Consider the following 27,103-nt stretch of genomic DNA (forward strand, 5'->3'; position numbering starts at 1 on the left):
GTCTGCCAGCCTGTTTCAAAGGATGAAAGGGGTCAGAAGGAAAGAGTTCTCCTTAAAGAGAGTTTGCCAATCAAGGCTGCCTTATAGGCATTTGGAGACTTAAAGCCATAGATGCTTCACTAGGGAATTCTGGGAAGTATGCAAATATGTTTTCCAAGGTGTTAGAAGGAAAACAATGCCTCCTTTTGCTACCTTGAAAGGCAGCCCTCTTAACACAAAGTGTGACCTGCAAGAAGTCTAAAAACATGATGTGGGATTAAAAATATTCAGGCAACTGTTTAGTGCGAACTTATCCTCTCATGTCTTTTAGGTAGATCTACAGTGCGAATGTGGACGAAGGAAAGAGAGTGTGGTTTGCTCAGCTGCTTCCTCTGCTTATCAAAGGTTAGTATACATATACATATATATCTATCTCCAAGCATTGCCCGGGATAGTAAATAACTGTTCTTAGCTATAACAAAATAGAATAGGTTAACAAAAAATATTTTATTTGTATCCATCTCTCTGACTGTCTCTGAACGTTTCTGTCTCCGGCACGGTATCTGTTTCTGAATGTCACTTTGTCAGAAGTGTCTGAGAGCAGAACTGTTGTAGTTGCCCATGGCAACCAATCAGAGCTCAAGTTTCATTTTCCAACAGCCGTTTATAAAATTGTAGCTGATCTCTGATTTTCATGGGCAACCTGAGCAGTTTCACCCCAGACATTTCTGATTAATCTTCCCCAATCTCTGTATCGGTATATATCTTACATCGCACATAAGTGTCTTATACTCCTTGCCAACTAATCAAAGCTCAGAGCTCATATTAATGACCTGTGGCAGAATAGCAACCAATCACCGCTCAGTTTCTCACTGCCACAGCAGCAGCAGACAATGGCTCCTGTATATGGTGGTTAATAAGTGGTTTTTGGAAAGTGCAGTTTTAAAATGTCGGCTCAAAACAGAGTCTACGACATTCCCTGAATCGCTGAGGGCGGCAGTGCAAAATGTTGTAATTCTATAGCGGACATACACACGCACATACTTGTAAAACCCTTCCATGTTCATACCCACCGCATTGTGGTGTTTTGTTATGGCCAAGATATTATTTTTGCAGACATTTTAGCTCCTGTTTGTTCTGCTAAGCCATGGAAGTACATTGTAATGGGTAATTTAATATCAATATGTTCGATTGCTGTCTCCAGAATAGCTGCTATATCTGTGGCCGCAAAGCTGACAGAAATGCAACTAGGCGATTCTGTGGATATTGGAAAACTTGTCACAAAAAAAGAAATTAAGCAGACCAGGTAAGCAAATACTGTGTCCTCCTCTCTTTCCGAAGCTTTTTGCCTGAGATTTTAGATATTTTGGGTATTTCAGTCTGCATTCAGTGCAATGGGATTGATGACTTTTACACTGGCTTGGGATTGCTTGCCTGAATGACTCCTGATGGGATCATTATCCCATGTCAGCCAAACTCCTGGTTGGTAAAATTAGGGGTCTCGGCTTATACTCGGTTCGGCTTATACTCTAGTACAGTAATGGCGAACGTTTTGGGGACAGAGTGCCCAAGCTACAACCAAAACCCACTTGTATCCTGCAAAGTGCCAACATGACAATTAAAGCAGTAACTTATTGATCCCTGCTGTATTACAGGTTTTAAACGTTTCGGCGTCCTGAGTTCACCAATACAATAGAAAGATGGAGAAATTTGGATTGTAGCTTCCCCCTGGGGTCCCCTGAAGAGGAAGAATCAGGGGACCCAGAGCAGGAGCTCAAATGACAATCCAGCCCTTCTGGCTCCTCCTGTAGTCCTGCCAGCCAAGGATGTCACTTTAAATAGTGCTGAGCATGGAGCATCCTGGGCTGTATTAGACAACAGGAAAAAGGATAGAGTCGTATATGGCAAACTTTGTGATGGGGTGAGGGCTTGGGTGCCCACAGAAAGGGCTCTAAGTGCCACCACTGGCACCCGTGCCAAAGGTTCGCCAGAAGACCATAGCAGGCATTAAAATAATAGTTTTGAAATACTTCAGAACATATTTTAAAAAGTGATAGAAATTCAAATTACCCCCCCCCCCCTTCTGCAGAACATAAACATATTAAGTACCGTATTTTTCGGCCTATAAGGCGCACCTCTAATAAATGCCTGCTTAGCCATCTAGGTTCATATATAAGGCGCACTGGAGTATAAGGCGCAGGATCAAATGCAGTACCTAAAAATGACCAGCAGGTGGCAGACCTGTGCACAGTTCAAGCCAGCTACACTTCCCGGGAAACTTGTCAGCGTGTCAGAGAGCTCCGATCTCAGAGGTATGGCTGCTTAATGCAGGGTGATGCAGCAGGGGTTAAGCGGTCTCCCTCTGCCCCTTCTCCTTCCCTCCTCAGCCAGGGTGTTATTCCTGTGGGGTTCCCTGTGGCTCCTTCTCTTTCCCCTGTTACAGGGCTGTCAGGTATGGGGGATTTCTTACTGATGGTGATGATTGCCTCGTGGTCGGCACTATGGCAGCTCCGGTCTCTCCGTGCTAGGGGAGGGCAGGATGGGCACAATGTTAGTTGTGGTGCCAGGGCACTTCAGGAGCTAGGGACCCTGTATACTGTGTGGGAAGGTGTAGGAAATTTCTGGGGATGGAGCTTTTAAACACTGGTAAATGTACAGTACATCTTGTCTGTAGTACATTTCTGTATAAGTTCATATATAAGGCGCACCGGCCTATAAGGCACACCTTTGATTTCTGAGAAAATTAAAGGATTTTTGGGGCTCCTTGTAGGCCGAAAAATACGGTATTCTTGTTTCTGAAAATGCCTGAACTATTGTAATATAAAAATATTTATGTTCTTATTTTTAATTCTGCACTTGGTAAAGATATTCCAGGATATTCAGTACATTGGTTGTAACACTAATCACACTTCCTAAGCCAGGAAAAACACCAGATAAGCCACAAGACTCATACACCAAGATCAGGTGGGCTTTGTCAGGGAAAGGGTCTCCTCTAATGGTACCAGATGCTTTATTGATCTGATGGAGGTCGCTGAGCGCACCAGACCGCATTCTCTGCTCCATTCTTGTGACGTTCAGGCGTTCAGTCTAATTCATTGGGAGTATTTGCGGAGAATACTACTTAAATGCAGCTTCTTGCTAAGAGTAGTAGTGGGATCTCTAAAAATGTATAGAGTAATTGGTGAATTAAAAAAACAAAAACATCTGCTATGTCTAAAGCATTGGGAAGAGGATTTGGGTCTGTCAATTGATTTTGTGGGAGCAGATGTTAAAAAGCCCTATTAGTCTATAGAAGTGTGATTTGCATATAAAAACAAAAAATATTTTCCCCCATTTTTTCCATTCTACAGTTCATTACCATTTGAATTCAAAGTGAGCAAAAGGTTGCACACTTCCCAGTTTTAAATAAAATCTTAAATCCATCCTGCAAATAAAATAACCCCTTAAACAGCTCTGTGTCAAAATATTGGAATACAAAGAAATTAGTTTTTTTTTTTTAAGGTATAAAATGTCTTTTTTTTTTTTTCTTTGTTTTGTTTGGGCCAAACAATGAAATCCATAAAAAACTAAGTCTAGAAAGGTGCCTCTAGAAAGTACAATTTTGTTCTTCAGTAAACAAGCCCTCATACCATTCTGTAAATGGAAAAATGTAAGAAAAAAGTCTAGATTCTTAAATGTACTCAGAATAACAAAATAAAACATTCTCTAATTCACGGTTATTAACAAAAAATAAAGAATTTCACAGATATAATTCAAACCTGTCTCTATCAGTCCTTGTGTTTACAATTTGGTTGCCCCAGGATCCGACCATAAATCTTGGCTATGGTCGGACTACGGTCTGATTCTTCTCATGAATAGCTTCTCTTGTCTGGAGTGCTCTCTCCCTCCTGTCCCTCCCCCCTGCATTACAAGACCAGCTCAGATGCAGGCACTTCCTGCTGGCAAGCAGCAGTGTGCCGAGACTTTCTTCACAAGCTACAGGCAAGATAAGCAAGGCTGACTGTTTTACTGATTAGATGAGGTGATTAGGTGTGTTTTATAGCCACTTCATGACTCTGATGTCTCATCTCTGTTGTGGATACACCCTGCACCTTAAGTCTAAGCAGATTGTCTCCTAGTACAGAGGAATCTAGAAGTGTCTTAGCTAGTGCCCACCCACACTCTGAAATTTTGCAATGATCATCACTGTTATAGGAGCTAAAACAGCAATAGAATAAAACAGAGTAAAATTATAAAGTAAGGGGGTGAAAACATCACTAGGGGATAAACCTTATTTCATGGGCAAACCCCTTTAAAGGACACCTGTCATCAGGTCTCTGTCACTAGTCCTGTCACTACCACCTGTTGGAGCAGCTCACAAGGATCCCATCCCAGCCTTTATCTAGTTATTTCATACATTAATCATTATAAAATCATCTATTCTTTATCATGTAAATGAGGCTGGTCACATGGTCAGAGGCAGTGATGTCACCCCTGTTTTCCCTCCCCTCTCCTCCCCCTGCTCAGGTCTGTGTGTAATGTATAGTAAAGCATGGCTAGTGTGTGTATGTCATCTGCTGACATGCTGCATCCTCCTAATACACAGAGACACAGATATCAGCTACACATGAAAATGACATGTTCTGCTGTAACATGGCTGCAGCCTGGAGCTGCTGTATCTCTCCTATACACACACACATACATGCACACACAGGCTGCAGGGGGCGTGGCCACCAGCACCAGGAAGCACATCATTATACAGCCTCACATCATTACACAGGCTGTCAGTCATGCACTGGGGGTGTGGCTGTACCTCCCACTCATGAATAGAGTGGACAGCTTGAATATGCTAATGCTTCATTGGACATTTCACAGGTCATTTGCATACAGCTTTAGGACCTCATTGCTTAGGTAGAGGGACAATGAAGGGATAGAGGCAATGCTCTCTAATGGCAGTTTATGAAAATATATTTAGTTTAGGGGGGTTATTTTGCATGACGGGTTCTCTTTAAGGTTTAATATCTTCACATTTACAGGAAAGAAAGCTCTGCCAATCTCCACAGTAGTATTCTGTTATTTAACCCCTTAAGGACGGAGGGTTTTTCGGCTAATTTCTCGCTCTCCAACTTCAAAAATCCATAACTTTTTCATTTTTACGTGTACAGACCTGTGTGAGGGCTTATTTTGTGCGTAACAAATTTTACTTTCCCGTAATGTTATTTATTTTAACATGCCGTGTACTGCGAAGCTGAAAAAAAATTCCAAATGTGGAAAAATTGAAAAAAAAACGCACGTGCGTCACGTTCTTGTGGGCTCAGTTTTTACGACTTTCACTCTTCGCTCCAAATAACACGCCTACTTTATTCTTTGGTTCGGTGCGATCGCGGTGATACCAAATTTATACAGGTTTTATTGTGTTTTAATACATTTTCAAAAATTAAACGAATGTATACAAAAAAGAAAAAAAATTTTTTGCCATCTTCTGACGCTAATAACTTTTTCATACTTTGGCGCACGGAAATGTGTGAGGGGTCATTTTTTGCGAAATGAGGCGACGTTTTCATTGCTACCATTTTGAGGTCTGTGCGACATTTTGATCATTTTTTATTTCATTTTTTATGTTATGTAAAAAGGTGTAAAAGTCGCATTTCGGACATTTGGGCGCCATTTCCCGCCTCGGAGGTCACCGCCGGCCGTAACCGTTTTTATATTTTGATAGATCGGGCATTTTGGGACGCGGCGATACCTAATATGTCTGTGATTTTTACTGTTTGTTATGTTTTATATCCGTTCTAGGGAAAGGGGGGTGATTTGAACTTTTAATATTTTATTAATTTTTTTTATTTTTTAAACTTTTTTTTTTCTTTTTTTTTTCACTATTTTTTAGACCATCTAGGGTACATTAACCCTAGATGGTCAGATCGCTCCTACCATATACTGCAATACTACAGTATTGCAATATATGGCGTTTTTGCAGGTCTTACATTACAATGAGCCACTGGCTCATTGTAACGAACCTGCATGAACCATGTAGCCTCGTGTCAAGAGAAGACCCGAGGCTACCATGGTAACCGATCGCCGCCCCCCGATGACGTTCGGGGGCGTGGCGATCGAAAAAAAGATGGCGGCGCCCACGCGCCGCCGTCTTTTAAACGCCGCCCGCGACTTTGCGGGCGGCGTTTAGAGGGTTAATAGCCGCGATCGGTGCAAGCACCGACCGCGGTTATTAGCGGTGGGGGTTTTGTGCAAAATGCAAAAACCCCCACCTCTGTATGAAGAGGACTCAGCCCGTGAGCCCTCTTCATACATCCCTTATACCTCTGCGCCGTAGAGCTACGGCGCAGAGCGTTAAGGGGTTAAACAAATTCAATGAGCGATTTTTAAATGTTGATGGATATGATGACATGTCAATCTGCTTACGCTGCAGTATAACAATGTAGAGGCTTTTACTAAAGATAACTCTACATTTGGTCACCAACTGGTCCAACTCCACAGTTATGTTGTCCTGGTCCCTCTAGCAGTGCTTGAGATAAATGTGAATACCTTCCTGTTGCCTTATTCTTCTAATTTATATCAGAGGATCTTCACTCCTGAGCATGTACATAAAGTGCAGCACACATTCATCTCAACTAAAAGGGGGATCAGGGGTGCAGAAACCACATTTAAAGGCCACATGCAGCCTGTCAGCCATGAGCGGTCCCCACCCTGCTGAAAGTGAGTCCATTGAGCACTTCCATAACTGATGTAACATAACTGATGGAAGTGTTCATTGGTGCAGGAGGCCAGGTAGCGGTGAGTGCAGCTGAGAAGATCTTGCTTGGTGGTCCTGCTGAAGCTCCGCTTTGTATCCCGATACTGGTTGCATGCATTAAGGTCAGGACCTATAGCAGTAGCTGCAGTGTTGCGCACAGAGGAAAAGAAAAGTAGAGTATTTTTTTGGCTGCTCTGGGGTCTCCAGTATTATTATATGCTCTGGGGTCTTCAGTATCAGTATTCTATTTTCTGTTCTGGCACTCTCCAGTATTGTTTCCACTTTGTTTCCGACACTTGGATGGTTCTGTTTACACTGTTAAACTACCGGTCTATATGAACCTAAGTGATTATCCGTCTACACTATCACTAATGGGCAACAAAGTTATTTAAGAAAAATTGTGTGTCTGCACGAATTTCTGTCTATCATTTTACCTAAGAAAAATAAAGGTTACATTTTAATTTTCTTACAAATACTGGAGATAGAGGTATTGTTGGTCTGCTTCTGGGTGTCTCCAGCAGAGGTGGATTAATATTGCCATGGGCCCTGGGCAGTATGAATATTATGGACCCCTACAAGTTCAGATTTCTCTTTCTACATGTGGTACCAGAATGTAACTTCTTGGTGTGTGGAGGATTTGTCCCTTTTGCCTACTTTCAATATGCGGTTTCAGGGCCCTTGGAGGACCTTCAAAGGTCCAAAATGTGTACACGTGCATTAAGAGTAGGAACAGATGTATTTCTTTAAGACGAATTTCTACCATCCAGACTGCCTATATTATAATCCACTACTTATCTCCAACATTAGTGGTTTTATGCTCTGGGGGTCTCCTGCATTTTAAGCCTGTGATCTGGTCTATAGTACTATTTGTGTCTACTCAGAATGAAGTATTGGATTCATGGACGGCATTGAGTGTTGTACTGTGGTATTTATCTTTCCTGGGGGACATATTGTTCTGTACTGTGTTTGTTGGTGAATCTAGGGCAGGGGCGCACAACAACTTTTTTGATACGAGGGCCGCATTGTCAAACTGCTTTCCCTTAGGGGGCAACACTACTAACCAAACCCCTAGACACACCACAAACCACAGTAAAGAGCAAATCCCCAAGCCCAAAGAAACCACAACTGCATAATATTGTATTTGTACAATAAGCAACACAGATCCTATACCAGACTACAATACAGCGCAAACAAGGCCATAATAATGATGGAAATAGTCTGAACCCATGTAGCAGGTACATACTGTCCCCTATGTACTAGAATACAACTACTATAATATTGCCCCCTATGTACAAGAAAATACCCCCAGGTCTAGTTCCCCTCTGCCCCCAGCTAGTCCCAGTTTGCCTACAACCACCTTGACCCTGGTCTAGTTCTCTCTCCTTACTTTCGGCAGTTCCCATAGAGAAGAAGGCGGAGGATCACGTGATGAGGTCCTTGAGCTGTCCGTCTGTGGAGGGAAGGTCCTGTAGCACTGTGTGCTTATTGCCCACATGTTCTATTGCATTTTTGCCGCAAATCACGGCAAAAACACAATGCAATCGTAGCCTTGCTGCTTCACTGGGAACACGGTGGAAGCCGTAACCTAGCGTCTGCTGGCAGCAGGTTACCCCTGATCTAGGCTGCTGGATACTGATGCAGCCCTTTACAAATTGAGCAGTATGACATTATTGCCCTTTGACCAATAAATGCTGCTCCCCCCTGACCTAAATTCTTAGATCAGGATTAGGTCAGTCGGTCCATGTTATCACGACTCCGACTCCACCAAAATTGTCTGACTCAACAGCCCTGCCAGTCACCAAGTGATATTTTCCTATGTGATTTGAAAAATCAATGTCTGTGGGTGGCTTCAATTTTCATATTTTATATATTCTAAAGCCAAATGTAGCATTTTTGTGATTTGTCACAGCAATCCACTAGAACGCATTCAACCAGAACACTTTTTTAGGTTGATTGTGAAGGGTCAGAACAAGTAGGAAAGATAAGTGCTCTGAGCAATGGCAGCATTGTTGGCTTTCTGGCCTTTTAATTGGACATCCATCTATAGCTAGCGCCTGTTGACTATTTTTGGTTATTGATTACAGATTGCAGTGCGATGAAGAATGCCTGGCTTTGGAGAGGAACAGGTAAGCTGGCAAATGGCTATGTATGTTGTATGCTTCATGGGGTTTTGCCATACTAAGATATTGGTTGCGGTCAACTTGCTGTCCCTGCCAATGAGTGTTTCTGAAGGGGTTGTGGTACTGTCGTCACTGTTTACCCTTTCTTACTCATTTTTGCAATACCGCTGCTGAATCCTTGCTTCGCAAACGCTGAAGAGACTGCAGTGTCTTCATACCCGCCATGGCCATGGCACTTAAATGGAGTCTGCGACCTCCCAACACCCTAAAGAAAAAGTAAACAGACATTTTATAAGCTTTCTGAACTAAAAAAACAAATTGCTAAGAAACAAAAACATAAGAAAATTTAGTTTTACTATACACTGGAGATCAAAATTGGAGAAAACACAATTTCCTAAATGTCAAGGTCATTGTGTAGTCCCATGTGAATATATGTGTGTAAAAGTATTTTAATCTTATTTCATAAATTGCATATGTTCTAAAGCATGAAAATGTAAATGCATTACGTGTAAAAGAACACTTTCAGATACCAAGCAACACTGCCCCTGAAATTATGTGACCCAGGAGGTCATTTGTCTAAACTTGAATTTTCTATAGATTGACAGATTTTTGTGAAACAGAAAAGGTACCGTATGTCTGAAAAGCTTACAGGGTTCCCTGTGAAAGCTGTTTTTACTTTGCTTGGGGAGTTGGCCAATGGTAAACTCCCTTTTAGAATCGCTTACTGAGGGATCGGAGATGTGATCTGTCGTCACTCTGATCTTGATAGCCCTGTTGTTCATCTTTGTTACTCATGTCACTCAATTCACAAACAATGTCTGTTGTCTGGGGTCAAGAAATCCTGTTACAGAAGATGATTCAGAGCACATCTTGGGGCTTGGCCAAATTGTTGCGGATCATATATACTCATATATACTCAGTATATAGCCCACCAGCCCCTGCCCCCGGTATGCCAAACCATTACGACACTCCTCGCAGGTCCTCTTCTTGCTTTGAGTGTTCCAGCTCCGTCTTCGGTACGCCTCGCGCCTCATAATCACGTCATTGTTTGTGCGGACACCCCCACCCCCCCATCACGCAGGGACCCAGAGCACCTGAACCAAAGAGAGAACTTGTGGGGGACGTTGGAAAGGTAAGTACAGTGTTATATATATATTTTTTTTTAATAGAGCAGAGTTGGGTTTTTTCCAGCACAATTTTTGTTCTGAAAAACTTTGCTTATACTCGAGTATATACTGTAGTTATATAACACCAATAGGAGAGGAATTCTAAACATTTTACAGTGCTGATAAAATATTCCATTTGTGGCATGTTGTCGGACATACATATAGAAGCAAGCCTTGGGTCTGAGGCATATAGAGATATATAGGTTTTTTAGGAAAAGATGATTGCAATGATAAAATATGACAAAACAAAGATGAGGTTTATATAAAGCTAAAATAAGAGTCATTCTGTAAAATACAATGCATGGACAATTCAGAAAAAATAATGCAAATTATGGATTAATTTGGTCTCATTATCTTGTCTTTAAAATCTGTACATTTTTCAGACGTCTGGCAGAGGCTTTGAACATCACAGAAACTTCAGATCCGTTTAATACTAGATCTGGCTTCAAGTTCAGTGACAGCCTGAAAGATGATGCAAGGTTTGTGCTGCTTCACATGACATCTATATCTTTCACATTAACCGTAAAAAGCAGCATTGTATAAACATATTGACATGAAAATTCTGAATATTTACATGTTATCAACCCATTCGTGATTGTCATTGGCATCTGGATATCTGAGTCAATTTTTGCATTCCGTTCTGCTTGTCTTTAAAGGAAATCTACCATCAAAATGAAGCGTGGATAAACCAGGGACACTTGCATATAGATCGAGGCACCCTGACTGTGGTAATCTTCCTAAATGTGTTATCCTTGGCCTCCTTCCACCTAAATCAACTTTTAAAATTATTTTAATAGGCTTAAAGGCTACTGGGCCTTTTCCCAGAGCTCCTCTGTTCTGTAGATTTCACAAGATGTTTGAGTGTCTCCCCTTCTGCTCCTGCTCAGCACTTCCCCCGCCCTCTGCCTGATGTAATCTCATTGTGGCAAGCGTTCGTTCCAGCACACAGTGGAAGGGGGAAATGTTGCCCGTGCAACAGCCTGTGAATCTACAGCACAGAGGGGCTCTGGGAACTGCCCTATTAGTCTTTCAAGCTTATTAGCATAATTTTAAAAGGAAGAAGGCCATGGATAACAAGTATAAGAAGCTTACCATATTCACAGTGACTGTATCTATGAGTTGTTGTCCCTGGTTTATCCATGCTTGATTTTGATAGTCAGTTTCCTTTAAATTACTATATCTTTTGGAGCCGCCTTACATATCCTAACAAATTTTTGTGAGACTTTAAATTGATAAATTAACTTCTAAATAACACTTAAAATGTGAAAGTTTTTTTTACTCATTTCTCCCATTAATAGTTTAATATGCAGTTGGATTTTATGTTAGAAATATGTAACATGCCAATCCATCACCTTTTCCATATTCTTAGGCAGAGGGTGCATGTACTTTTGCAAAGTGTCTTCTACAGCTCTTTCTGAATTCTGCCTTCAGCTGAGAGGCTGCAGAGGGCAGCTCACTTCAAATGGTCATATCTCTTGAACCGTGGTTCTTTTTTCCAGCTAAGGAGGAGATTCTCCACTTTTATATCATGTAAGGATTGTGTTTCTAGGTGAAACAGAACAAAGATATCCACTGTTAGTGGAATCTGTATTTAAAAATCTAATTTTGTTATTGCAAATTAAACTTTGGATATCTCCAGTTCTGTTCACCTGGAGGTATCCTTATAACACAATCCTTATTAAGATAATATAGGGGAGATTCTCTTCTTTAATTGGACACCAGAATTGTGTTTCTAGGTACCACAGTATATGAGAGAGAATTGTTTAAAATAGGATATAATGTGTATATATGTGGTATCTGCATGGGATGTGTGTATAGCCATATCGCAGTGGTGAAAGAGTTAATCAGACACTTCTACATTTCTATGGACATGTTACATAAGGAAACCTGTTAAGAAAAGTAATTCAGGAAGCATTTTCTACAGCAGGGGGAGCTGTGCAGTTTTGCCATATACCTTTCGATGAAGCTTTTCCATAGAACATATTTATACTGCTATGTATCCGCTTTTACTATGACAGCAATGCCTCCTTCATTTCCAATGAGATGTGGTCCTACCCCTTCTACTCTACTGTTCAACAGGTTTCCTGCATATAGGACATTATGTACAATCTGCTGCTCAGCTCCTCCTGCTCTGTAACCTGCAGCCTGCATTTAGTACACAATGTACTATCTGCTCAGCTCCTCCTGCTCTATAGTATGCTCCCTGTAGATAGTACACTATGTACAATCTGCTCAGCTCCTCCTGCTCTGTAACGTGCTCCCTGCAGATAGTACACTATGTACTATCTGCTCAGCTCCTCCTGCTCTGTAACCTGCTGCCTGCATATAGTACACAATGTACTATCTGCTCAGCTCCTCCTGCTCTATAGTATGCCCCTGTAGATAGTACACTATGTACAATCTGCTCAGCTCATCCTGCTCTGTAACGTGCTCCCTGCAGATAGTAGACTATGTACTATCTGCTCAGCTCCTCCTGCTCTGTAACGTGCTCCCTGCAGATAGTAGACTATGTACTATCTGCTCAGCTCCTCCTGCTCTGTAACGTGCTCCCTGCAGATAGTACACTATGTACTATCTGCTCAGCTCCTCCTGCTCTGTAACCTACTGCCTGCAGATCCTGCATTTCCCCTGCCACAGGTTGCCTTTAATGACTTCATGTACCTACATATATTATTGTGTTGTGAGCAGCTTTTACTGGTAGTTTCCAGAATAGAACCAAAAGCATTCTTGTTACTCTTCTATAATACCAAGGACTAGTCCACCTGTTCTCCCAACAGATTTACACCTTGCCTCCTTGCTCCCCTCTCTCATCATGTGAGACAAATAAGAAATAAACTGCATTAATGAAATTTGAGAAGAAAGACTACAATACAATTGGAAGACAAAGGATAGACAATAATAAATTAATAAACTTATTTAATAAGTTTCCTAAGGCTGCTTTCACATATGGAGTTTCCATTGCATTGTGAAACGCAATACAACTTCTCAGGATGGGAGAATTACCTATTTACATTTCTGTTAAAATTGGCTTTTACAAAATGCACATGTGTTAACAGTGTATTTTGTTAATGTTAATAGCAATGTAATTGAGCAAATCTCCTTTCCTCAGCTGTTGTATTGTAGTGTAAACACCATGTGTGAATGCAGCCTGATGGGACTGTTTGGTTTTTCCTTTATTCTGAGGAGCTTGCATTCTGTATTGAAATCTGGTGTTTTGCATGTTAAAAATGCATAACATTAGGTGCTTGTTACAGATCTCATGCATTTCTCGGAAATGGAGATGAAATCGGTCCAATCCCCACTCCTGGTTGCTTGCATTGCGTTTGTAACCACAATGCAAGCACCATGTGTGACCATACCCTTATTGCCCACCAATTTAAATAATATATTGAATGGATTAATATTGTATCCATGGTAGCTCCTCTGTGACAGTGAGCCATGTGCAGCTTAGCTCACGTTCACTGGACTCTGATATTAATAATATATGCTAAGGATGGCTCATCAATATCTATGCCCTCAAAACTCCTTTCAGAACCATCGGCAATTTTACCTAATTACATACTAGTAAAAATCCTAAGTACAGAATAATTGTAAATGGCATCTTACTAAGCTGTCCTGGGAGGAGAGCTTTAACTCTTGTCTTTTTAACTGCAGAAAAGACTTAAAGTTTGTCTCGGAAATTGAGAGGGAAGTGAAAGCTCTTGTGGATGCAGTCAATAAGGTTGGTTGATATTACTTCTTACTACTTTGCAATAGTAATTGTTATTATGGTTTTGTTTACCTGATCTCAGGTCTATATGAAATATATAAAGCTAATCTCATGTCAGTATGCCATTATGTGTCCCATAGTAGCTAATAGTCACAGTGCTTCCCACAGTAACCAATGCCGATAGTCGCAGTCCCCCAAAATGGCATCTCAACTGGTTACTCTTGCTGTTCCCATGTGGGCTTCTACACTCACAGTATGCTGTGTACACTGTGCATACTGAATAGTGTTTCAGGAGAATAGGCCTGGCAAGGAACCAGCTGGATTGGGATTGAGGACAGCGGCAGACTGGCCATGTAACCCACCTGGGGTTCTAACTTCTAGCTGTCACCTGTATGCTGACAGTCAAAATACATTGCAGTACCATCATATTGGACTGCACACCTTCTACTTTTCTCCTGGGACAAAATTAAAGGCTGGAGTTAAACATCAAAAACATCATACCTTATGCTTTATAGATCTTCATATACAATCGGATCTGACACGCCTATCTTAGATATATTCTATAGGTGTGTAGAGTATAACTTCAGTATTCTTGATGTCCCATAGATCTTTATATCAAACCAGATCTGCTGCATCCATCTTATATACTTTAAAGTATTTTGCCATTATAGCGCTATATGTTCATACTCACTCATTCCTATATATCACCCCCTACCTATAAATGAAGTGGATAGGAGATTACCAGCTAACATTATTTGAGAAACATCGATATCTCCTGTGGAATGAGTGTAAGATAGATGACATGCGCGGAGACCAATCACATGACGCGATCACGTGACATAAACAGCTGTTGGTCAGCTGACCGCGCGAACAGACATGTGACACAATGGGATCCGCCTATTTTGTGGGTGTGCCGACGATCCCTCTCCGCTATACAGCAGACATGAGGGGGGAGGCTCTATCCTCTCAGAGCATAGCCTCTTTACTCACACGCCCACCTGTCACTCATAGGGATAAGCCTATCACGATCCACAAAAGGGATAAGCCTATCACGATCCACAAAATAGGAGGTCAATCTCTACTCTCTATCCTATTGGCTAGCGACGGACTCAATGGGAGGAGCTTAGTCCTTATATACTCGGCGGTATCTCGCCGCGTTTATTATTAGCCCAGACCCCTGATGAAGCCAGTACACCTGGCGAAACATGTCGGGGGGCTAATATAGCTAACTTTTAACTAGCAGTGTATCACTCTCTAGGTAGCCAGAGCTTTATCTAAACAGTTGAGCTTACTAGGGATCTAAGTGTGTGTGTGTGCTACAGAACCAATTATAAAATGAGCTGTGACTGAGTCTGCTGAGTGTGCCTAAACAAAGACCTGGGAGTATTCTAGTACTATCGTGTGGATGAATGGAAATTTATATACACAGTCTGCAGCTGTGATCCCCTACACGATAGCAGCACAGTATCAGGAGTAGCTCCCAGTCCGAGACAGTAATTTTGAGCTGGCACAGAGGCTATCCTATGCAACAAGTATTCTCAGTTGCAATATCCCCTACACATGTGTCATAGAGGTCGTCACTTACTACAAATAGTTAACCTCTAGCCTCGTCAGAGGTGTAAAATAAGTGACTGTTACATTTCACTGCTACCGATACTGACACAGGAGTGAGTGATAACAATCATAGAGGGATACCCTGCGGTGACTCAGATAGTACAGCCACAAGTACAATAACCATCGACAGTACCTTAACAGACACATCACTAGTTCATTCAGCCTGGCCACAACTATGAGAATGTGTGACACTGTGTTTTTAATTACTGTATTAGTTTGAGCATTTAAATCTGCCATTAATTTTGGCATTATTAATAGCCACAAAAATAAAAGTTACGTTTTAAACACACAAATATGTGTTTGGATATGGGTAATCTAGTTTGCCAGTGGCAAATTTGTAAATACTATTGAGTCTTATATCCCTGCCGACACATAAGGTCCGCTGGTTTTTGTATTATATAAAGCAGGATGTGCACATTATAAAATATAACTTTTAATCAATATCAATAAAATTCTACATAACAAACCTAAAGTGCATAATCAACTAATCAGACATCAAAGCCAGATAACATATACCATAGGCCACTTATGTCTTGGGCCAATGGATACATTTTTTTTTATTGCTACTGCATGTATGCTAACGTTTCAGTGACAAAAAATGCAGCACTAATGTTTTTCACTCTGCCTTAAGCAAACATCATATACATAACCCCAAACATGGATTAATCATTGAGGGACAGTAGGGATAAGGGATTAATAGCTTTTGTGAGGGACAGTTTTGGGACTGTCCTTGTTAGGACAGCAGCACATTGGGAGGCCAGGTCATAAGCGACTTGTAGGAAACAATGGGTCCTACGCACTTGGATCAACACCCAGTGGATCAAGAACCTGCACTTGGAAGATTGGTGAGATCCACTCTATTTTATCCCTACTGTACCTCAATGACTACGCGGTTACAATGGTAACGTGGTTTTTTTTTTATATAATTAAATGCTTTCTGATCCCACGTGTTAGCGCTGGCACTGGGCAGTGATAACACAGCCTGGGGCCAGCACAGGCAGATCACTAGTTCAAGCAAACTACTTCTGATGTATTCCCATATAAAGGCAATCAATAAATATTGGGTACTGCAAATGGTCCACACCAAAATGTACAATTGGTTTCACAAAAAAACAAGCCCTCAAGCAGCAACATATTTAAAAAAAAAAAAAAACTAAAAAAACCAAACAGAAGTCATACCCTTTTTGGGAGAAAAAAATAGCCGTGCCCTGTGTACTGTAGAGATTAATGTAGACACTGTATGTATGCATGCAGACAGATATTTCTATTACAGGTGCTGTTATTCAGCGTTTCTCAACCTGTGGGTCGCGACCCCAGAGGTGGTCGAACGACCAAAACACAGAGGTCGTGATCCTATTACGTTTTTGCCGCGATTCGCAGCAAAAACGGAGTATAACATGTGTGATAACTGCTTGAGGACCTTCCTGCTGTATACAGGGGAAGCTTGAGGACCTGTGGTGATGTCATCATCACATAACCCTCTGGCTCCTCCTCTATACAGACTCCCGCGGAACAGACTGCTTTGCTCACAGTGAGTAGAACCTGAAGCAGCAAGAGGGAAGCACTAGATCTGGGGGCAGGAGAAGGGGCAAAACTGGAGACAGGAGGGGGGGCACCAAAACTGGGGGCAGGAGAAGGGGCAAAACTGGAGACAGGAGGGGGGGGACACACCAAAACTGGGGGCAGGAGAAGGGGCAAAACTGGAGACAGGAGGGGGGGGGGGAGACACCAAAACTGGGGGCAGGAGGGGAAGCACTAGATCTGGGGGCAGGAGAAGGGGCAAAACTGGAGACAGGAGGAGGGGGCACCAAAACTGGGGGCAGGAGCGGTGGGGGCACCAAAACTGGGGGCAGGAGGGGAAGCTCTAGTTCTGGGGGCAGGAGAAGGGGCAAAACTGGAGACAGGAGGGGGGGGACACCAAAACTGGGGGCAGGAGAAGGGGCAAAACTGTAGATAGGAGGGGGGGACACCAAAACTGGGGACAGGAGGGGAAGCCCTAGATCTGGGGGCAGGAGAAGGGGCAAAACCGGAGGCAGCAGGGGGGGGGGGACACACCAAAACTGGGGGCAGGAGGGGAAGCACTAGAACTGGGGGCAGGAGAAGGTGCAAAACTGGAGGCAACAGGGGGGGGGGCACCAAAACTGGGGGCAGGAGTGGAAGCCCTAGATCTGGGGGCAGGAGAAGGGGCAAAACCGGAGGCAGCCGGAAGGGGGGGGACACACCAAAACTGGGGGCAAGAGGGAAAGCACTAGATCTGGGGACAGGAGAAGGGGCAAAAATGGAGACAGGAGGGGGGGGGGCACCAAAACTGGTGGCAGGAGGGGAAGCACTAGATCTGGGGGCAGGAGAAGGGGCAAAACTGGAGACAGGAGGGGGGGCTAGAATTGGGGGCAGGAGGGGGGGCACTACAACTGGGGCAGCAAATGGAGGAACCAAAACTGGGGGAGGGGAACAGTATTATAGTAGTTATATTCTTGTACGTAGGGGGCAGTATTATAGTAGTTATATTCTTGTACATGGGGGGCAGTATTATAGTAGTTATATGCTTGTACATGGGGGGCAGTATTATAGTAGTAATTAAATGCCTGTACATAGGGGGCAGTATTATAGTAGTTATATTCTTGTACATAGGGGGCAGTATTATAGTCGTTATATTCTTGTACATAGGGGGCAGGATTATAGTAGTTATTTTCTTGTACATGGGGGGCAGGATTATAGTAGTTATATTCTTGTACATAGGGGGCAGGATTATAGTAGTTATATGCTTGTACATAGGGGGCAGTATTATAGTAGTTATGCTTGTACATAGGGGCAGTATTATAGTAGTTATATGCTTGTACATGGGGGGCAGTATTATAGTAGTAATTAAATGCCTGTACATAGGGGGCAGTATTATAGTAGTTATATTCTTGTACATAGGGGGCAGTATTATAGTCGTTATATTCTTGTACATAGGGGGCAGGATTATAGTAGTTATTTTCTTGTACATGGGGGGCAGGATTATAGTAGTTATATTCTTGTACATAGGGGGAAGTATTATAGGAGTTATATTCTTGTACATATGGGGCAGTATTATAGTCGTTATAGTCTTGTACATGGTTTGGGGTCACCACAACATAAGGAACTGTATTGCGAGGTCACAGCATTAGAAAGGTTGAGAACCACTGCCTTAGGGTATTGTGGTAAAAAATAAAGTATGCATTTAACAGCACATTTGCAATTTAATCCACTTGTGTTATTGGTATATGGACATATACTGAACGTTGCAAATGAGGTTGTTGTTGTTGAGTGAACACTATTGTTACATATGACAATGTTATTGTTCTGTAATGTTTTATTCGTATATTTTCCCCATAATCTGTAAAGCGCTATGGAATTTGATGGGGCTATACAAATAAAGATTTTTAAGATTATCTGAATCCTTCTTGCCTAAGAAATAGAAATGGTTTTTAAACAGCGAAACAACAAAGAGACAGCGAACAATTAAGAAAACATTGAGCTAGATATATCTTTATGTAATATGACATTGATATAAAAATAGTGTCAGATGCTCTTCACATAAGCCCTTCTGGGATACAATTTTTTTCAGTCTGCTGGCCTGCCGGTGAAGTGAAGAGTGACATTTAGGAAATGTTATCACATCTGGACAGATCTGGATATTTTTTTATGACCACTTGCTTTTATATGTTTGATTAGTATGATCATATAGTCTTTAGGGCATCAGGTAAAGGAGAACTACAATCAGAATAAAGTATGATAAACCAGGGACACTTAATCATAGACCAGGCACTGGTAATCTTCTTATATTTGGGGACCTCTGTGATGGCTTTACAGACTGTTACATTCTCACTCCCCGCCCCCCACTCCTTCAGCATATGTGTAGTGAGATTACAGTAGGAAGTACTCACTGCACAAGTTCTGTGGAAGCAGGTGGAGGGTTAGACAGTCTAACAGTCTGTAAAGCCATCAAAGAGGGCTTGGGTAGCCCCTGAGGCTCATAAGCATAATTTTAAACATTGATTTTAGAAGGAAGGAGATCATGGATTACAAATATAAGATTATAACCACAGTCACAGTGCCTACATCTTTGAAGTCCCTGGTTTATCCAACTCTAGAGTTTACTCTGGCCAGGTTCTTTTTTTGTTTTTACTCTCACTGTGTTATCAACTTATTATGTATGTTTGTTTATTCAGGGAAAGCAAACAAAAAAAAGTCACTGTTTTCCACCAATGAATAGAGACCATAGAAAAATTATCCACGATCTTGCTGAAGTGTATGGTGTTGAGAGTGTGAGCTATGACAATGAGCCCAAGCGCAATGTTGTTATCACTGCTGTAAAGTAAGTTTCTTTTTTTTTTATTACTTTGTATGTGTATAAAGAGATGCATATTTTATATCTCATTCTTTGCAAAGACACTGGGTAATTTTAGGATTTTGAGGCCATATTGTCTTCTTGTAGCACAACAAGCTGCCTGACATTGTTTTGGGACAGATTGGAAAAATGAACATACCACTGGTTATGTGTCTAAATTAATGTTGTTCTAGGGAGGTGTTATGCAAGCACCTTCTCATGGTTTCTGTAGACCTTGTTTGATTCCTAAGGTTGGTGTTTGACACCCATTCACACCTACAGAATGAATCTTCATGCTATTCTACTGCATTCTACTGATGTGTCCATGAGATTTGTCTTTTGATGTCCTCCGTTGTTGTTACTACAAAACAATGGGCCAAGCGAGGTTGAACAGTGCTGATATGTAGTAATGCACTTCGCGGTCTGCCGACATGAAAAGCCATGTCTCCTGGTACAAGGAGACATGGCATTAATGACAACAACTGTGCAATATCTTCTGTTTGTCAACTGGCAATCATTCCACAGTTAGTGATAAAAAATTTTTTAGGTGTATATGTATATACGGTATAATGTTATTTTATAAAATGTGTATATGTTTTTCAGCTGCATAAGTCTTCTGGAGTTTGGGGACTGACATAGTGAATCTGTATATAATGCATCTGTTCAATTAATCTTTTGCAGGGGCAAATCTATGTGCCCGAATGTTTCCCTTATGTCTGTAATTGAGAGAGAGATCCAGGCAAGACCCCCTCCTCCCATTGCCCACTACAGACATCAGGCTGAAAGGTAAGAGTTCAAGCATCTGCATGTGGTTTTTACCTGTTGTACAACACAAGTAATCTGATAACCTGTTCAATTTGTATTGTCGATCTGCTTCGTTTCTGTCAGCCCAAACTTCCTATTAGGAACAAATTTATGGTCCTTGTAGTGGTTTCTGACCTGACATTTGCTTTCACATTTTAGAAACGGTGGAAGCAGTGGCCCACAGAAGAGCATGCGAGAAGAACCTATAATAGACTACTTTGACGTGCAAGACTAGTGATACCAAAAGAAACTGAGAATGTGGGAATTCTGTGGCTACCAACTAGTGAAACCATCAGTCACATTTTAAGTAGCCATAGGTATGGTACACATTCATGAAACGCTGCTGGGATGCCTGCACAAAACATCACGATTTCTGGTCCCAAATAAACCATCACAAAAAACAACTGCAGAGTACTTTCCATCTCATGAATTAGCCACACTAGCCATTCTAGTAATGCAATATGTACAATCTTGGTGCCTTCAGGTTTTTTTTGTTTTTTTTTTTAAGGTTTTGGTCATGACGGCTTTAGATACATAGCTTTCCATGACAAATACCATTTTGGATCCATATTCCACTGGAGCTGATCTACTACATAGCAACCCTTGTAATTGCTGCAGGATTAATTTTTACCTCACATGGTATAAACATGCCACATACACTTTGATGTAACTATGCAGCTCTTTTGTGTCTCCCACAAAAATGCAGCTGTGTTCCCATGGCTTCACATACAGTGATGCAACATTGTTGTTAGAGTGTGACTGAAGACTGCACAATGGCCTCAAATTTTTCTATTTTTCATGTTGAACCTCTTTATGGCAGCTGAGAGATCAGATTGTTCCAGATGAATGTATGGCTTGCAGTGTAGTAATCTGTTGATCACTTTTCTCTGGCATATCTTCTTTAGATATTTCAGGTACATTATATAAAGCTTATAATAGAAGTGTCCAGGGAGAGAGGTTTCTCTCTCAAGACATCTTCTTTTATCATTCATTACAATGAATTGTCTTTGTAATATGAAAGAAGGGCTAAATATATTATTCTCTAACATTTAATATATTAGGTAATTTTATTAAGCTTTGTGGCTTGAATGTGCTTGGATAAATCACATGGGGGCACCGTCTCCCCCTGGAGGTTTAACCTCCAGAAGTGACCATTTCTTTACTTTAAGATCTGTGAATCTGTGGAATAGCCTGCCTCAGGAGCTGGTCACAGTAGGGACTGCACAGAACTTATACAATCGTCTAGATAACTTTTTTTTACCTCAAAATTACATTAATGGTTATGTTATAATATAGAATTGTGTTCCTTTTATATCCCCTTCCCTTCCGTGGTGGAACATGATGGACATACAAGTGCATCTCAGTCAAGCAAAAAGTAATTTTATTTTTAATTATTTACAGTAATTCAAAAAGTGAAACTCCTATATAGAGTCATTACAAACGGGTGCGGTCACCCGTCGCAGTTACAACTGCATCGCAATTAGTTTTGAGATTGTTTTAGGTTCAGTTTTGTTAATTTTACAGGTGAAAGGCATGAACTGAATGGGTGAAGTTGATTTTGAAAGAGAAACTTGTTCAATAAGTGTCATTCACTTGTTAAATTAAGAAATTGCACCTAAAACCACCTCAACTAATTCTGATGCAGTTATAACTGCAATGTGTGACTGCACCCTGAACTTTTTCAAGTGTTTGTTAATGTTGATGATTATGGTTTATACCCAACGAAAATCCTAAAGTGATTATTTCATAAAATTGTAATAATTAATCCAAAACACCTGTAAAGGTTTTACATGGTCCCCTTAGTCTGATTTAGTAGGCGACACAATCATGGGGAAGACTACTGACTTGACAGATGTCCAGGTGAGTGGAAGGAAAAAGTGTGATAGAAAAAGGTGCACAAGCAAGCAGGATAGCTGCAGCCCTTAAAGGATAGTTAAGAAGAGGTCATTTATAAACGTGTGGGAGATCCACAAGGTGCTGGAGTCATTGCTTCAAGAGCTACCATACACAAATGTATCCAGGACATGGGCTACAAGCGTCACATTCCATGTGTGAAGCGACTGCTGACCAAAAGATAGCCCCAGAAGGATTTTACATGGGCCAAGGGGAAAAAAACTGGACGGCTTCTTAGTGGTCCAAGGTGTTGTTTTTGGATGAAAGTAAATTTTGCATTTCATTTGGAAATTAAGGTCTGTCTGGAGGAAGAATGGAGAGGCACAATCCAAGTGTAGTGTGAAGTTTCCACTATCGGCAATGGTTTGGGGAGCTATGGTTTTATCTTGTGGTGTAGGTCAGCACAGCCACCAACCTGGAAATTTCAGAGCACTTCAGGCTTCCCTCTATTTACAATCTTATAGGGGATGCAATTTTCATTTTCCAGCAGGACCTGGCATCTGTCCAAACTGCCAAAAGTACCAAAAGCTGGCTTAATAACCACAGTATCACACTGCCTGACTGACCAGCAAAGTCGCTTGACCTGAACCCCATAGATAATGTATTGTCAAGTGCTAGATGAGACACCAGACCAAATAATGGAGATGAGCTAAAGGCTGCTAACAACTTGGGCTTCCATAAAACCTCTGCAGTGCCATCAGCTGATCGTCTCCATGCCACAACGCATTGATGCATTCATTCATGCAAAAAGAGCCTACACCAAGTACATACTTTACATTTGCCCAACATTTCTGTGTTCCAAAATGAGATGACTTTTGGGGTTTCTTTGGCTGTAATTCATAATTCTCCACATTAACAGAGATAAACACTTGAAAAAAGTTCACTCTGTTCACACTGACTATATATGAGTTTCACTTTTTGAATTGAATTACAGAAAAAAAACTTTTTGCTGCTACTGTTGTACACCTGTATGTCTTTTTATAGATGTACTACGTGGTATTTTTAAATTATGATTACAAGATTCAGTCATGGTCCTTTTAGTTGTTTAGACAGAAATTTTTACTGCGGACAATATTACAATCCAATAATTTTTTTTATTACCCTGATGTGGAGGGTGAGACTGTCTTCAATTTTAGTTATTCCTATAAAGCAGATTGGTCGGTTCAATATTTTTCCTTATGTCATAAAAAACTCTGATTTGGTTACTAGTAGTCCTGGTAGTATATATCAGAAACCTAGTTTAGGTCCCATGTATTTATAACTCAAGGTGACTGAGAGGCTAATATACATCAGACTTTTCTGGTCTTAATAAATTTGGAACTACTTGCTTCTGATGATTAACAGTCTGCAGGATGTCCTTGAGCTAAAATCCCACAACCCGCACTATGTCCAGCAATTTACAAAGTGCTGTGAGTGCAGAAGTATAGAACAATGTGCAGACTGTGTTGTAGCAGCAGGAAGAGGATCGAGCAACGGCAGCTCACAGGTGCTTCCTAGACTCAGGGTGGCTCCCTTCAGATTTAAGTGTCCATTCATGGCCAGTAATGTCACCATGAGGTCTCCGTTTTAACACCGCCTGGTAATGGATACAGTACAATCGAAGCACAGGACTGCACTCACTATCCACGATCCTTTAAATCTTTATTAATGTTAAGAGTCAGACATGCGAGAACACCGTGGTTCAAAAGGTAACAGGCTGTTTTGGGCTCTTGGCGCCTTCTCAAACCTCCTTCTGGTAATGGATGCCATATGCTTTTCTTGTGCAATAGATACCTTTGTTGATAGTCGCTTGGAACTGCTCTGCATGTGAACCCACCCAAGTGCCATGGTCAGAGGGTTCACATATTTAATGAATAAACTGCCATGAATAACCTAAAAAGAAAAGTCTAAAGGTAAAACATATTTACATTTAGGATGCAGTATGTCAAAAGTCTTCATGGCCTAAAATGTGGGATCATGAATGGGTCTGCCCATGAAAAAAAACCTCACATTTAAATCCTCTAGTGATGTTTACAAATAAAGATAATTTTTAACCCCCTTACTTTACAATTTTACTCAGTTTTATTGCTGTTCTAGCTCATATCATTCAATGATGGTCAGTGTAAAATTCTATGGTGTGTGTGGGGACACCTTATGATCCATCTAGTTCTGTGTGCTGTCAATGTGGTTAGATTATAAGGGTTCAGGTTTATCTACACTTTCATTTACCTTCTGAACACTCACTAGTATCTGACACATAGAAAGAGAGATGAAAGATCAGAGATGAGATGATGAGATGCATATTACACACAATGACACACTCTCTAGTTCTTGCTAAATCCGATCCCCAGCTAAAGAACTTATCTGCCTGTAGCTTGTAGTTCTCCTCATGCGGTTTCCATGCTGGTAGGATGTCAGAAATTACAGGGTCGTGTCCAGTGGCAACTGAAATTGTGTACAGCAGGACTGATAGACATGTTTGAATTATATCTGGGAAATGCTGTATTTTTGCTTGTCTTCGTGGAAATACCCCTTTAATTACTATCTGTATAATAGCCCTGAGAATTATGGACGTTGCTCACCACAGAGGACTAGCATTTCAGATTTCCTAATCTGAACTCTAACTAATGCAGTACAATACTGATGGTCGTTGACTTTTAATATATACTGATTCTCTGCAATAATAAACCAACACTGTAACATGCTGGGCATTAAATCCTTTTTGGTTCTTGTCAATGAAGGGGTTAAATAATGGGCTTGGAATTAATGTCCCTTCCATAAATTAATTCTTGTCATAAGACACAAGACCTGGTATAGAGAAAGCAGGTGTACACATTCCATCCTCTGCTGTTCACATTCTACCCAATGTGTTCCCACTCTCTCTGCTAATATTGTAAGAACAGAAACAAGTGTACAATGTGATGTATAATGAGAGGATACACTTCTCGTCCCAGCCATTCTCTTCATTTACACACACAAGCTGTAGAGGGGAGAAAAACCATTAGTGAATTCCTATTGGCTGGCTTTCCGGCTTTGGTTGTTAGGGTAACAGCCAGTAGTGGCTAGGATGTGCTAGTTGTCCCCGGTAACAAGACTTAGTACAGGTATAATAGCAGACACAAAGGATTTTATTAATGCGTGCAGGAATATGCCGGTCAGGACAACATGCCGGACAAGATTTTATTCCCCAAAATGCACCAGTACCTCCTTTGACTTTCATTAGTTATAATGTTCTTGTTATTGTTTTTATCTTTTTAAACCCGTAATATATTTATTATTTTTGAATAATTCTGGATTTTATGTTTGCTTACTCCTTTTCCATTTTTTTTTTTTTTTTTTATAAAGGACAACTATCGATTTCTCTCTCCCACTGTCTAAAAAAAATAATTCTTCATTTACATAGTGCACACAGATTACGCAGCGCTGCACAAAGCATGGCAAATTGGTCCCTGTCCCCATGGGGCTCACAATCTAAACAACCTAACAGTGTGTTTTAACCCCTTAAGGGCGCAGGGTTTTTCAGCTCATTTCTCGCTCTCCAACTTCAAAAATCCATAACTTTTTCATTTTTACGTTTACAGACCTGTGTGAGGGCTTATTTTGTGCGTAACAAATTTTACTTTCCCGTAATGTTATTTATTTATTTTATTTGCCGTATACTGCCAAGATGAAAAAAAATTATTTATTCTTTGGTTCGGTGCGATCGCGGTGATACCAAATTTATATAGGGTTTTTTGTGTTTTAATACATTTTCAAAAATTAAACGAATGTGTACAAAAAAAGAAAAAAAAATTTGTCATCTTCTGAAGCTAATAACTTTTTCATACTTTGGCACACGGAGCTGTTTGAGGTGTCATTTTTTGCGAAATGAGCCGACGTTTTCATTGCTAGCATTTTGAGGTCTGTGCGACATTTTGATCATTTTTTATGTGATGTAAAAAGGTGTAAAAGTCGCATTTCGGACATTTGGGTGCCATTTCCCGTCTCAGAGGTCACCGCCGGCCATAACAGTTTTTATATTTTGATAGATCGGGCGTTTTGGGACGCGGCAATACCTAATATGTTTGTGATTTTTACTGTTTATTATGTTTTATATCAGTTCTAGGGAAAGGGGGGTGATTTGAATTTTTTATATTTTATTTTTTTTATTTTTTAAGACTTTTTTTTTCTTTTTTTTTTCCACTATTTCTTAGACCATCTAGGGTACATTAACCCTAGATGGTCAGATCGCTCCTGCAATAAATGGCATTTTCGCATGTCATTCATTACAATGAGCCACTGGCTCATTGTAACGAATCTGCAGAAGCCATGTAGCCTTGTGTCAAAAGAAGACCCGAGGCTACCATGGCAACCGATCGCCGCCCCCAGATGACGTTCGGGGGCGCGGCGATCGTAATAAAGATGGCGGCGCCCGCGCGCCTCTGTCTTTTAAACGCCGCCGGAGACTTCGCCGCCGGCGTTGAGAGGGTTAATAACGGTGGGGGTTTTCTGCAAAATGCAAAAACCCCCACCTTTGTATGAAGAGGACTCAGCCCGTGAGCCCTCTTCATACACTCCTTATACCTCTGCGCCGTAGAGCGTTAAGGGGTTAAACTGTAAAAATGATAGTAGGGGGTTCACTTCCGCCCATCAGCTGACGCTTCATGAGATTTTCTCGAGAGGTACATAAAGAATGTTAAAAATATATAATATTCTGTCCTTTAAAAGTGTTGTCCTGGGATCCCCACGGATCACTAGAACAGATCCCATCAATTGGAT

At 41.1% G+C, this 27,103-nt stretch overlaps 2 protein-coding genes across 4 annotated transcripts in view; one reads left to right on the forward strand and one right to left on the reverse strand.

Moving 5' to 3' along the window:
* Window positions 1-25,676, forward strand: part of NFX1 (nuclear transcription factor, X-box binding 1) — a 95,892-nt gene extending 70,216 nt beyond the window's left edge. For both annotated transcript variants that reach the window (XM_072152831.1, XM_072152832.1), the window contains 8 exons: window positions 311-384; window positions 1,184-1,285; window positions 8,794-8,835; window positions 10,379-10,474; window positions 13,650-13,716; window positions 19,512-19,657; window positions 20,351-20,455; window positions 20,633-25,676. In XM_072152831.1, the coding sequence (XP_072008932.1) occupies window positions 311-384; window positions 1,184-1,285; window positions 8,794-8,835; window positions 10,379-10,474; window positions 13,650-13,716; window positions 19,512-19,657; window positions 20,351-20,455; window positions 20,633-20,708 (708 nt within the window). In that variant the 3' untranslated portion in view covers window positions 20,709-25,676. The remainder of the gene's footprint in view (window positions 1-310; window positions 385-1,183; window positions 1,286-8,793; window positions 8,836-10,378; window positions 10,475-13,649; window positions 13,717-19,511; window positions 19,658-20,350; window positions 20,456-20,632) is intronic.
* Window positions 24,117-27,103, reverse strand: part of LOC140133130 (uncharacterized) — a 73,040-nt gene continuing 70,053 nt past the window's right edge. For both annotated transcript variants that reach the window (XR_011855805.1, XM_072152828.1), the window contains one exon: window positions 24,117-24,238. Coding sequence is in view for 1 of the 2 variants with exons in the window: in XM_072152828.1 (XP_072008929.1) it covers window positions 24,213-24,238 (26 nt within the window). In the remaining variant the exon portion in view is untranslated. The remainder of the gene's footprint in view (window positions 24,239-27,103) is intronic.

This window comes from Engystomops pustulosus, chromosome 5 (genome assembly GCF_040894005.1).
Source record: "Engystomops pustulosus chromosome 5, aEngPut4.maternal, whole genome shotgun sequence".
Taxonomy (NCBI): Eukaryota; Metazoa; Chordata; class Amphibia; order Anura; family Leptodactylidae; genus Engystomops; species Engystomops pustulosus.